The following is a 14,569-nucleotide window of genomic DNA, read 5'->3' as shown; positions in this document are numbered from 1 at the left end:
AGGGTTGTATTAAACACATGCTGATTATGGTGGAGCTTGGGTAGACTCTTGTGCCAGAACCTTTCTTTATGGGTAACATGACACTGTATCTACCTCAAAGTGAAATGTCCGGAGATTAAAGAGTCAAGTAAGTGGTAACAAAACACCAGAACCAGAGGCAGTCACCCAAGAGATCTAAAGTCAAACCACAGTGCAGAAACTCTCACCTAATATCACCTCAATATGACAGAAAAGGAAGGTATCAAATACAATGCCATCTTTCAAAAGACGTTTCAAAGGAGATATGAAGAATTACAGATCAACCTGCCAGACATTTGTATGGTTAGAAGATTCAAGGAGTAGAAACTACAATAAAGAAAATGAGTATGCACTTGGATGAGCATTATATATTGCCGGAGAGCAGACACCACAGTTTTCTCTACAGGTAAATTACAACGACAAAACCTCCAGAATACTTCTGAGGTGACAATCCTGCAAATGAATAAAGCTTAGTTCATCTTGGATACCTTTACAAAACCAAGTTAGACTGATTACAGAGTGCCTTAAAGACACTTTAAAAAATCCACAGGTCCTTACATGGTCAGTTGATGAAAAATTATTAAAACACTGTCAAGAATAAATGGTTAGTTTGCACAGCACAGGAAAGTTGCTGGTGGATTCATGCTCAGGCCTATGATGTTCAACATACTGATAAATGATCTGGAAAAATGCAGCAAGTAGCTTTGAGCCAGTTACTCACAGAACAAATTCACAGTGCGATTAACATGTAACCACTGTGCACAGCTTTGCTCTCCATCTTAGGAGCAATACAGTGGAACTAGAAGAGATACAGAAGAGAGACAAGGACAGCCATAGGCACGAAAAGGCTGCAAAACTGAGGAACAAGATTGATCAGATCTATTCAGGTGGAAAAAAAAAAAAAAACAGACTGAGAGGAAGCTATGGCCAAGATCTATAAAATAAGGAATGACACATATGGTGAATAAGAAATGATTGCTCATTTTGTTTTCCAGCGTAAGAAACTAGGGGATATGAAGTCAAACCAGAAAGCTGTTAAGTTCCACAAGTTTGAAACAGAGATACTTCCTCACATAAGGAGCTGCTAAGCTGCAGAGCTGCCTGAAAGAGGTTACTGTGTACAAAGAAAAATTATATGGGTTCAAGAAGCAGCTGGACAAGTTTGTCAAAAAGAAAAAACAGAAAACCCCCAACAAACTGACTGAAAATTAATAAACATTTAAGCATTGCCCTTGGTTGACAGACTGAGTATTGAAAAGAAGTATTCAGATGTATCACTACTTTGCTTCCTCCTTCTACTCCTCACTAGGTACCCATTGCTGCCCACTTCTCTAATTGAATAAAGGGCTAGAAGGACCCTCTGTCAATGACAGCATGGATGTACTCCGCTATCCAAGCATCACAAGGAAAATGTACTTTTAAGGGTAAATATTTACTGAACAAGAAGTAGGTAAGAAAGACTAGTTGCCAAAAAATACTTGGGTTTTGTTTGTGATTAATATATAGGTTTCTCAATGAATATGTATTAACTTTCAGGATTATATATAATATAAAGGTGTCTTTTTTTGGTGAAAGACAATGAGACAGTTGAGCTGTTTTGGATACATGATCTCATTTACTACCCTCGTCCTTCATTTACAGTCACTGCTTATCTACTTGCCAGCTATTGCAGATTTGTTCAAGACCTCCTGTCTTAGTGCAATGGTGCTAAACAGTAACAGAGACCAGAAGTCTCAAGATCTACAGCTTTTAAAAGAGAGGTTTACTCCTGTTCTTCTAATATGCTATGACTCAGTCTTGAAAAAGATATATGGCTTGGATTTATGCCTATCAATTTTACTTGCATTTTTACACTTGGGGTTTTCTGAGAAGATATTTATTACATCCTTCCAAATGGAAAAAGAGCATATTGAAATTATCTACTAATAAGTTATGTATTAAAAAGATAACTTTCTGACAACTTAAAGGAGTGCTGTTTTTAACAGATCTTCTACTGAGCCAGAGTATCATGCTCACTTACTGCATCTTCTAGCTTGAACTTCAGCTTCTCAATGCTGGTTCTTGCTGTTTAAATTGCCTATATCTCAGCCGTTTCATAGTTCCATTGTCACTGTATCCAGATCATTATCTACTGAACATTTCTAGAAAGCTGAATGATAGCTGCACAGTTGCCAATGTTACATGGCTTAAAAATACATTTTTATACTCGTTTGTAATACAGCTTTCAAGGCAGTTGCTATACAGTGATGACATAACCAACAGAAGTAGTTTTGAGTAGACTTACTAGCTTTATCTTTCTCCAAACTAAACTTTTCAAATAAGAAACCCCAAACCAAACACTATATGCCTACAGACACTTTCCCAGTATCTGTTTTACACACACAAAAATGTGTATGTAATGTTTACACACAAAAAAATGCCCAACCCACAAAAGGTTACATTTATTTTCACAGAACAAAATCTAATCTGTCTATTCAGATCTTGAAGAGAGGCTCCTATTTGCATTGTCTGTCAAATTCTAATATCAAAATTACAGTAAAGTAAGTTAAAATTATACTATGAAACTAGATACCCATTTCTTAATATTGTCATTTTGCTTATATTCCACATCCTAACAACTCAGTGAAAAGTACCTAATAGCTAAAACTATGTAAGAGAAAAACTGTCATTATTATATTTCAATTTTTAACATTTACAAGAAAGCTTCTAATAAAACTCAAATACAAAGAAAAATTGAGTATGTGATAATCTCTGATTAGGCATTTTTTTTCCACTGTAATACCTAGCTACCACAAATGTTAGCAATAAAGTCCCAATCTCATGCATCACAGAATGCAGTAAGTGAATTCAGGCATGCATAAAGCCCTAATGAAATTATGGATACTTGTTCAGGAAAGTGATTTTTGAGGCAAAACAGTTTGCGAGAAGTAGTATTTTGAATGTAAACATGAATAAAGAAAGATGCAAATCTGTTGTGCAAAAAGTTGAGTATTGTGACATTTTAAGTTAACACAGGAAGTATCAGATCTTGCCTAATAAACTGAATTTCAAGTATATAAAGGATACTTCATCTGAACAAGCACTTGCAATCAAACTTAAAACATAAATGAAAGCTTACAATGAAACACAGAAGAAAAAAATAGCCACTGTTATATGTAAACCCATGGCAGCTCTGTTCTTTCAAAACTGTCCAAAAGAATGTTTAGAATCCATAGTCTTTCCATATTTTTCCTATCTAAAAAAAAAAACCATTTTTCTTACAATTCATAAAAAGTCTGTTTGAACTTCAAGCTTCCCCAAGACTCAAATGTTTTATTTTTCAAACGCCACTATTTACAAGGGAAAAATGTTATTCAAGATAAGAAAGCAGTTACTACACTGACCACTAACACAGAGTTCTTTGGCTCTGTCTTTGCCGAGACTATTTTAGTGATGTATTCCCATTGTCTGCGAATCTGGTTCATTCAGTTTGTATCAAGAGGCAGCCACGGAAGAACCTGACAACTCAGTAAGGCTTCCTTTGGGTTTTGAGAGAGCCAGAATCACATGAAAGAATCTGTTTGCATAACAGATCTACAGTTAGTCATGTGAAAAGTGCGAAATCTTGATTTGTGTTTTCTACACTTGATGCAACTAATTAAGAGTGGCTTGCTAGTAGATCATACACTAGATTACAGTTCAAAAGGGAATTACAAAATGAATTTTCCCAAACAAATACTATGAACTCTATTAATATGGATTCTCATTCAAAAGCCTTTTCCCATTTTATTAATTCTGAAAAAAAGCAATTTCTAGAAGTTACAGTCCTATTAATTGTTCTATGAAGACCAACATAATTTGTCCAGCCTGGGTGTAATAAAGATGGAGGTGAATTCCACTGTTAAGGACTTACCATAGGTTGCAAATGTTCTTCTTTGTTGCTCAAACATGAAATCATTGATGTGAGCTGGTTCTGCATATCCAGAAAGCATGTTTCTAGGTGCAGCCATTTGTTGAGTCCTAAATGGGTTTTCTGGTCCAAACTTCATCAAAAATGTTAAAACAAGGTGTAGCAGAATTAGTAATTTGTTATTTTTGTGTATTTACTTTTTCAGAAAAAAAAATCCACAGAAAAAAGAGACCAGTCTTTCAAAAATGGTAATACAAAATCACTTCAACTTCAAATTTCTTTGTGACTACTGAATAAGCTTCTTAATCTGTTATTTTACACAGTAAACACACAGTTGTTCTGAACAGTTGATTTCAGGATTGAACTTTCTAGTCTTTATTACTGGCACAGAGCTCAGATTGATATTGACTACTTGACTTGTTGATACTTGGCAGAACCAACACATGCTGTCATTCAGTATGTGACCAGTACAAGCATTCAGAAGACAAAACCCAAGGCTGTCCCACATTACTAAAACATTTTCGTTTCCCTAACTAAAACATTTACACACAGCAGCACTGGAGTAAGTTTAAATCAGTACTTTTGCTTGCACACGTCATGGCTTTGATACGTCACAAAGTGCAAGCTCACTATGAAAAGACCAATTTATGTGGCTCCTCAAAAGGTTTTCTAAATATAAAGCATAACTAATGTAGAAATTTGAGATTGATGCACTATTTGTCTACCTAGAATGCTAACCCCTGGTTGAACAGAAGCCAAACTGTATAAAGAAGTTAAATACAGAAAAAAGTTAAATGTTTGAACAGCTATTTTTATCTTCAGATAGCCTGTAGTTATAATAAAATGAAAAATGGTTCACATGGCACTAGGCAGTCTAAGTTCACTCTTAAATGGTTTTTCACTACACAAGTTTAGCATAGCTCAAGTTACTAAAATTCTTAATACTGATGTGAATAATTAAACTGAAAGTACTTTGATTTTAATGTTAAATCCTCCTCTTAAAAGTCTTGTATCTGCAAGTCTTACAAATGTTAATTCTGCTTTAATGAGCACAATGAGTAAATAGCAAAAATGTGAAAATAGTAAAGGACCACTTCAATGCAGTTCATGTTTAACTCAACATCTTTATAATGCTATTTTCCCAGCTTAGTTTTTAATTTCGTAGCTATAATTCTGATAAACACTTTAAGACTCTTCTTAGAAGAGCTTTATGCAGAATATGGAAATTCAGGCACTAAAAATACCAACCCACTTGTGTAGAATCTATTTTTTAGTTTGCCCAAACTATATTCCAAAATGCAGCAAGCATCCAAAGAAGTTGTCTTACAGGAAATGCACAGAAAATTTATAGAACCTCTGCCCTTTAAGCCAAAGGCATTTCTGCTCTAAAAACCAACATTGTTTCTTACCTCAGGTGCAAACATAGTTTCATAAGTGGGATTGTACTGAACTTCCTTGATAGCAGGATCAAGGTGGACTCCTGTTTCCACATCTTCCTGAAATAAAACAGGCATTTTAATAACCCATTTTTCACACACAGATATTTAAATATATGACATAACCTTCTTTCAGTCCAAATCAGGGCTGTAGTTCAAGTTGACACTTTCAGCATTATGAAAGAGAAGAGGACCTCGGCCAAAGTTTCTATTTTTAAAAAATATTGATTGCAAAACCAATGCCAGGCAGTCACCGAGAAACTCATCTAAGACACGTGCAGATTTTTGCACATGAATAATTATTTCTTTTTTTTTCTTAAAGATTTCATGCACACATTTTAAAAACAGCAGCAAGATTGAAGGAAAGCTTTTTTAGAATGTTTGAAAACCAGACTTGTAAAGACAAACTGATTAAAATGGTCAGGAATTTAATATAAAGGTATGAAAGCCAGAACTCTACAAAAGGCAGAAGGCAGAAATCACAAGTAACTGCTCTGAAAGTCAGTTGCAGAAAAAAAAAAAATTACCTATCAGCACAAACATTAAGTACAACAACGTTTTTCACAGAATCCAACAAACCCTTATTTCCAAAAGGTACATTTTTATACTGAAAGGTATAAATATAATTCAGCTTTAGTACTTAAACACATTTGCAAGCCTGCTGTGACAAAAATTTAACTTGATAGATGAAGGGACAAGAAAGAGGGATTAACCAAAATAATAACTTCAAGGAACTCAGAGGGAAAAATTCAGAAGGGTACATGCAGATGAAACAGAAGACAGAGAAGAAAGAAAACAGCTGGTAAGGTAGCAGTGCCCAAAAAGACCTGGCTTCAGAGCTTTATGAAGGCTCTTCCACATCAACAGAACCTCTCCCCTCATCAAGACCTCAGTTAATGAAGGAGAACGTTACTTTGAAGAATTATTACTGTCATTGCTTCCTGTATCTTATTCTAGAAAAACAGCAATTGAAGAGGACACACAATGTGCTAGTATATTGACAAAACCCCTAATAATCATACTGAAAAAGCTATCTTAGCATCATTGCTTAGTCAGTGCTTACCTACAACAGGATCCAAAAGCATTTGCGACTCACAGAAAGCGGCACAATAGAGAATCAAACTTTAGCAGTTGCTTTATTAATAGAAAATTACCTCAAACAAACTCAATCTTGCTTTGTATTACAGTATCTTGAAAGCAAAATGGCACACTCAACTTGTTTAATATGTTAGCTAGTTCTTGGCCTGACCTCATTTTGCTTATCACACGACCTTTCCAATTCACTGGGCTTGGATGACAACAGCCATCCGTACGTTCACAGCCCTGACTTTCACACACCATGAACTTGTCTGGAAACAGCCCAGCAGGCCTAATCCAGTCATTCAGCAAAAAACCCACACATCCCCAGTTAGAAGAGGAGCATATCAAAACCACTTCCTAACCTGTGCTACCTGCAAACTTACACTTCCTTTCACAGCTCCATGATGTGAGGACATTTTCCACAGACAACTTTTTCAAGTCACATCATACAGCTTACTCTTCCAGTTACACCACACATCTCATCCACAAAACTCAAAATTTGAGAAAATAACAACTAATGTTATTGATAAGGCAAAATTTATCTCATCAATGGTTAGTGACATTTAAACAGTGACCAGTTTACTTGAGATTAAGACATTTTTCTTGCTCCTTAATCTGAAAAAGCAAAAAAATCCACTTTTGCAAAAATGCCAAGAATTTTTCACTTCTGCTATTTTTCCTCCTCTTTTCTTCCTGTTAAGTTCTATTATATGCTGCTTGGTAATTGAGAAAAGAAACAGATTGTGCCATGAAAGCCGATCCTCTGCTGGAGGATTATAGCAATTCTGGTTCTACTTCGCTGCTGGTGGAACAGTGCTGAGTCACTTGAAAGCCACACAGTATGTTCACTCCTAGACCACCACAGGCACATTCTTTCTGTGTGAAAACCACCGAGCCTTGAAATTGAAGCACATGTTATATTTAACAGAGCTACGCTCCTCAGGACCTGCGTATTCACTCAGAACCAGTCTTATTCACGTTTTCATATATTAGGGTATCAAATAACAATCTCATGCTGCTGAAGCACATAATGGTTATCTTTTCATTACGTCGCTTTGCTTTAAACTATATAATAATTTGAACATGGTCCAACTACCCACTTTACTTTATCAGTATTTTTAAAAGATGAAATCTTGATAGGAATATAAAGTACTGACACAACATATTGCCGAATGTTAGTCTACAGCAAGAGTTGAAATTGCAAGAGACAAATTATCCTTTGGTCAACATCTGGTAAGTGCCATTTTGTACAGCGTTATGAGACTCTAGTAGGTAGCAGAAACATTAAAAATATTAACTTAGCCCATCATTCATTCACCAACTTCCAAGCTATCTGCATTGGGGTGCTTTGGTTGTGGTTTTTCTTTTCTTTTTTTTTTTCTGGATGAGAGGAAAGAACTCATCAGCAACCTCTGCACAAGGTGAAAATCTCTGGGTAGAACTCCATGCATTGAAGACCATTTCAGCAGAGCTCATCTTTTTAGGACCCAGAAAGCAAGGAAAGTTAATACAGGTCTCACAACTGTCCCTTTATGCTGGCAACAGCCGTAACTGCATGCATTCTAGATGCATTAGCCATAGCTCCAGCTAGCAGGGAAGGGATCATAGGAGCAGCTGTCTGGCAGAGCTGTGACTGAGATAAGGTAATCTAAGAGATCTCCTCTCTGCTGTGCTGTAGCTTTTCCTTTGGTCACAGGAATGTCTTGATTTATCTAAAAGCCTAAGGTGAGCAATTCATCATGTAGCTTATGTGCCAAGTGTGACACAAGTGGCTCTGTGGGATGGGATATGATCAGTAGTTAAGCTGAAAGATGAGGGCATCTGCAATTTCAGTGAAGGTCTAAGTATTACCCTAAATTACTTCTACTCTCAAAGGCACAGGAATCATAAAAAGAGGGGTCAAAAAGCTCTCAAACAGATACAGTGTTCCTCCAGAGAAAGAGAAAAGTTCAGATGTATGACTGGCAGAGAAGCAGCTGGTGTTTGCTGCAACTCAGAAATTGTATTAATATGGGCTTTATGGCATGCTGTAATACCATCAAAGGCTGTACACCCATACAACCTGAACCGAAGAATTAAGATTTTAGGAAGTTATGTTTTACTGAATACATCTATCTTGAAAAACATAATAGAAAGAAGCTGCAAACTTAGCTCTGTGTCACCTCTCTGCTTTTCTCAGCACCAGTAACAAGCACCCAACTGAAATACAGTGGCCACACTGGGCACCACACATCAGGTAAGACACATGCTACTGAAAAGGGTCCAAAAGAAAAACAATAATGATCAAAGGCCTAAGAAAATATGACCTGTATAGAAAAATTGAGCAACCTAATTCAGCATAGGAAGAGATTCAGATTATACAACTTCACAGAAATAAGGACAACCAAAAACTGAAAATGCTCACTCCATAGATCCACTGAAGTTTGATAGGTTAAATGAGTGTCTGTCCAGAGAGATGCAAGAATCACTGCTGATACAAGGCAAAAAGAGGCAGATGATGTAATTTTTCACCAAACTACTTACTGTGTTGGTTGTGTTGCTTTGGTTTTTTTTTAATAGATGTGATGTCTACTTACTTGCAATATCAGGTTGCTTTACAGTTCAGAGATTATTTGCTGAGGTAAAAAAATTCTTTTGATAGTTAAATGCTGTCCTTTTGCACCTTTTGTTTAACAAAACATGATCACACTATTATAGGGGAATGGCACTCAGGGCTGTCCTCTGGAGTATTAGCACTGCCTAAGGAATCTATCTTGAGACAGAAAGAAGCTTTTGATGCTAAGTGTAGACAAGGAGGCGCTTCATTATAACTCTCCAGAGACCACGAACATCGGGTTCCTTCCAAGGCATGCTCCTTCAGTCCTACCATAAAGTTTGGCCACTTTAAAGCATAAGAAAGAGGACAGGAAATAGAAGGGATTTTAGACTACAAATACAGTAAATCAGATTAACTTTCCTCCTTAACGGGTTCCTTAAACATGCCACAGTCCTCTTTTGCTTCAAAAAAACTCCTACCCATATGCCATAAAACAATAGTGTTACTTTCTATGAACATTACTTGATTTATAGAATAAAAAATAGTTCAATAATACAAAAATTATGTTAAAAAAGCTTGCTAGAAGATTCTTTATGTGCATGCAAGACAAAAACATTTCTTTAATTAAACAGAGGCAAAATGCCTGTAACAGGCAACAAAGCAAAGCCTTAAATAAAAAGACCAAGGTGCAGCATGTACTGCAACACTGGATGGCAATTCCATTCCTTAGAAAGAATATAATCTGTCTTATGTTTTCCAGCTTCATCTCATGCAGGCAGCGAGTTTTGATGTCTATATGCTGAGTGTTTTTCTTTTTTCTTCCTGGACATTTCAGATAATAAACCTACAACATTCCATTTCCCCAGGTAAATTCATTACCAGTTAGTCAAATAGCTAAAAAGACCAGGCTGCTTTGCTTAACTTTTAATTAGTTTTAATTATCAATCACATTAAAATGTGGTAAATTAAGACTGCATCCCATGAGCCACTGAGACTTAAGCAGTTTGTCACTTATCAATTCTTTCCTAAACCACTTGAGCTGTCAAATGCACATTATCTCATTCTAAAGATTTACAAATCTATTACCAAGAGATAAATAGCATTTTCAGTGAAGCTCTAACATTAAGACATGGCTGTTATCAGCTTCTATTCCTTCTACCCATTCAGGCACTCCTAACAGTAAGTGACCGCCTCACTAACTTCAACAGAATAAAAATAAACCAGCAAGAAAAGCACATGCTAAATGGTTTTGTTGAACTAGGCTAGATTCCCAGGATCTTGCAGGATGACAAGTTCTAAATATCTACTCATCTACATTTTGTGTCAAAGAAAGCTGGAAAACCCACCACGTCAAAGAAGACAAACATTCCTAACAAGTAACACCTTCCAAGTCTACTAATGTTCAGTCACTGCTACAGAATTGTCACATGCTACCTTGTATCTTCTCTCCACAGCCGGCAGGATTAGGTTTTAAAAAACATTAAGAAGTGCAACTGAAGTCTATTTCTTCCCCTTCCATAAAACTTTTTCTGGAAACCTGCATAGTGCCAAAGGTAAACTAGATTCAAAAGGAACTGACACATACAACCCCTTCTCACATTAAAGGCAACACAGATCCTCCAGCTCCTGTATTGGAGCGTAGTTATTTCAACCCAGTTAAATGTCCTCTCTTCAAGACCACTGAAGGACACACTATAGAGAAGTAGCATAAAATCTGCTCTGATCTGAGTCTTACCCTGGACAGAGATCAAACAATAAATGTTCTCTCAAAAGCAAAGCTTATAGCTGCAACACTTCCTGTGGAGTGAGTTCTTCACAGGAAGTGTAATTTCCTGAATTTCCTTCTACATTTATAATTCAAAAGCGAAGGTAAAACTCTGTCAGCAATGTTAGGGTGGTATTTTCAAAGAAGTAAAAACTGTAGGAAAATTAACTATAACTGGGTTTGACAATGACCTGGTTGTGGGCAACTGGGCTCCCTTCCCTTGCTTGAACAGCCTCTATTTACAACAATGTCATGCTTACCTACTACTTGATGATGTATTTGGAGAAAGAAAATATCTTGATTAACCTATCCACTGTTCCTACAAAAGAAAACATCAGCCTTATGAAAACTTGGCACCTAGGAGAGAGTAAGAGCAGGGCAAGCATATTTGATGATACTTCTGCACTCTCCCAACAGCCAATAATTTTCAGGTCTTGATGAGACTTGAGAAAATCTGTGTATTTCTTGACACCTCATCCTTCAATGGATCTCTTCCAAGTACTTGTCCCGATTCTCCTTGTAACAATGCAAAATTCTTCAACACGCAGTATTTCTTGGCATGACAATAAGCCCTACTACACCTTGCATGAAGAGCTGCATCCTTTTATTTGCTTTGAACCTAACTCCTACTAGACAGCTTATAGTTGTTGTACTGGAAGAGACAGAGAGCACTTAACTCCCTCTCTGTGCCATTTAATGATTTTGTGCACCTCAGCCATCTCCTTTGGCCTTCTCAATACTTCCTCATACAGAAGGGGAACCCTTCTTCAGCCCTGCTGTCCCTCTCTGAATGTCCTGCAGTTACAATCTATCCTTTTCTCCATGAGGGACCAGAAGCACTAACTTTCATCCTCTGTTGTCTTCCCTCAGGCGATTTTAGTGGTGCTGAAAACAGTAACAGAAACACGCAACTTTCATCCAGTGGGCTTTCCAATTTAGAATGAGAGTAGAAGTATTACTGGACTGGAGTCACCAATAATTATAGCTGTTATCTATTATGAGTAATTTAACTTCAAGATCAGCAATAGGCCTATTTCAACAAGCAGACTGTAAGAAGAGGGTCTAAAAAAAGCCATCCCCTCAAACTTTTAAAATGGTTACAAACCATTAGTACAGCTTTCAATTTCAGAATAATTATTTTCACAGAAATGTGATTTTATATAACTATGATGTACTTTGAAAAAAGGACTCAGCAGATTTCTATAGAAAGATGAAATACATATTGGAGTAACATCTTAGGGCTGTATTTGATATGCACACTTCAGTAGCCCAAATGCTGTCAGCTGAATGTGCTAACAATGATGCCTGCATTAGAGAGATTGAGGACCCATTACTCTTTAAAGTGTACATAAGTCTAAGGTCTACGCCAGTTAACAGGCCAATATTCTGAACCAGAAACAGGTACAACAGTTAGAATGCAGAATACCAACCATTTCAGATTTGCATTCTCAACTGCCAAAAATGCAAGCTGTCATTTATATTTATTGTATGACCAACCCTTCTAACCACCATCCTTTCCTACCCATTCCTGGTCCTTTGGACAATAAACATCTATGCACTTAAGAGTACTTGATCCTTATTCATGTCAAAACAACATTTGCACAAGTGAAGTGATATTAATGAACTGTAACTTTGCTTTCCTAACTACTCAGCTTCCTGTTTTCCAGACTTGTACTTAGAGAAGACTTGTGATTTACACTCAAAACACCATGTCTTTTACATTAGTTCAGTAAGGGCTTTCTAATTTTAAAGAATCAGGGTAAATGCCTGAGGGGTGTCTGGCAAGCTTCCACTGCTGACCAGTGGGACACTACCATTTTTAGCCATGGAAGGTGTTGAGAACATGTAGCATATGAGACCTGCAGTTATTTCTCGAACACTAAAAGTCCAAAAAGAAAGCCTGATCTAACTCTACAAAGAAATGACCTGTTGCTCCTCAGAGTAGGTTGTGGTGCTAAAAGAAGCTCCAGTATGCTGTGTTCTGAAAGCCTCAGCTTGAAGTTGTTGCTCTTTTCAGTTATATGTACCTCATCTGTGTTCTCAAGTGAAATTTATAGACAACATTATAATCAAACATCTTGATACTGAGAAGCCTCACACTCTTTTCATCTTAGTTAGCATCGTGTCTGAGGCAGAGGCAGTCCTAGATGTGGATAGCCCTCCCAGGGGACAGCCCGGCAAACAGCTTTGAACTGAACGTGCTGTTGACACCTAACTCTTTTCTCCAGCCGCTTGTTTCTGCACTGGCACTGAAGATTTATCTGCACCAGCACAGCATTTGTGCAAACCAGATCAAGGAATGGATCCAAGGACAAATAACTTCACCAGAGTTCTATTTTTTCAAAATTCAGATCAGCTCCCTGATGTCAGTCCCTAAGCAACTACATAAACCTTTGTGCTGGTGTGGCAAAGGAAAACTTGTTGTTACAGGCCTCAGACTGGTGGAAAGCACATCCAATGCTACTTGTCACTTATCATTAACACTCAGGAAATATTATATTTAATTAGTTAATTAGCATTTCTTTTGAAACCTGCATAAGACAGTCTGCTGGCTGCTGCAACTGAAGAAGCCAGATTTCCAAGCCTCTAAGAGATAAACAAATGCAGTCACTACATAAAACATCTACACAAAAATATGATAAATTGTGATAGAATATGAATCAACTAATGACAACAAAGTGAAAGAGTCCATCCACGTCTTGGTCACAAGGCAAGAAACTTTTCTGAGCAAGTGGCAGCAGGACAGTAACAGTGACAGTTATCACAGCAAGATGCCTGCTTTCGATTAGAAATTTGTTGCCTGTACAAAAAATCCCAAAGCTAAACCACCACCCTCCCCCCTCCCTTTCTGGTATCACAAAAGCGAGCCAATGTGATAATGAAGTTGGAAAATAAAGGTTCCCCAAGCAATAAGGAAATTGAAACACCAATCAGTTTTCAAGCTGCCCTTAAGAACAGGATTCAGTCACCCTGTCAAGTATCGACTTTACCCCACCACCCGGGAAAACCACACAGGAAAACACTTTACACAGGGAACAGCAAGCAAGTATCTAAGGAACTACAATCAAGGCACGCTCTAAGATAGAGCTAACACTCTTTAATAAACTTAACCCCCGCAGCTGGAATCCACGGGAGCTCCCCAACACACACCCTCCCCCTCCACAGCTCCGACCCCTACACTCCAAGGCAAGGTAGGGCAGGTGGTCCTGCTGCCACCACGCCCTTTCCGCCCCGCTTCCCCAGCCTGGGGCTGCTCCAGGGCTGTCCCAGCACTGTGCCGAGGCCGGCGGTGCGGACATAACGCGGGGCAGGCAGGCGGCCCGGGCCCTGGAGGGATGCCTACCTTCACGGCTACTTCCGGGGCCGCATCGACGGGCAGAGCCGGGGGCGCGGCGGGTGGCGCCCGGAGGTGCAGCACGGCATCGCGGCTGGCGAGCACTGCGGCGGAGCACTGGGAGCCGCCCTCGGTCTCGGGCTCCGAGTCAGGCTCCGAGTCGGAGCCGCCATAGGAGGCGAGCGCGGCGATCGCCGCCGACATCTTGACGCGAGGGATGACGGGACGGGCAGGTCCTGGCAGCTCCGCCGGGGCTCGAGTGGTCCCTTCCCCCGCAGAACGAGCGGCGTAGGGCTGTGTCTTAAAATTGTTGCTCGTTAAAAGAGAAAACGCACTCTAAAGGATAAATTATGGTCTGTTACTGGATATAAAGGCGTTTGAGGGGGGATCATCCCCCTTGGCTGTTGATGGTGCTTAACCTTTCAGGACTCTATAGCAGGACTACAAGCTCCAGCATGCAACGCGGCACCGTGCTTGGAAATTACCCACCCCCACCCGCAGCCGGCGACCA

The 14,569-nt window shown here is 38.5% G+C and overlaps 1 protein-coding gene across 1 annotated transcript in view; it reads right to left on the bottom strand.

The window, feature by feature from the left end:
- The window catches only part of CDC40 (cell division cycle 40), a 37,808-nt gene extending 23,306 nt beyond the window's left edge, over positions 1-14,502 (bottom strand). The window contains exons 1-3 of the mRNA XM_008637766.2: positions 14,068-14,502; positions 5,317-5,403; positions 3,911-4,040 (exon numbers count right to left, since the gene is read on the bottom strand). Coding sequence (XP_008635988.1) covers positions 3,911-4,040; positions 5,317-5,403; positions 14,068-14,262 — 412 coding nt within the window. The 5' untranslated portion in view covers positions 14,263-14,502. The remainder of the gene's footprint in view (positions 1-3,910; positions 4,041-5,316; positions 5,404-14,067) is intronic.
- Between the last annotated feature and the right edge of the window lie 67 nt (positions 14,503-14,569).

The sequence above is a fragment of the Corvus brachyrhynchos genome, unplaced genomic scaffold (assembly GCF_000691975.1).
Source record: "Corvus brachyrhynchos isolate BGI_N302 unplaced genomic scaffold, ASM69197v1 scaffold14, whole genome shotgun sequence".
In the NCBI taxonomy this organism is placed as follows: domain Eukaryota; kingdom Metazoa; phylum Chordata; class Aves; order Passeriformes; family Corvidae; genus Corvus; species Corvus brachyrhynchos.
The sequence above is the reverse complement of the archived record's forward strand: the minus strand, read 5'-3'. Positions and strand labels throughout refer to the sequence as shown.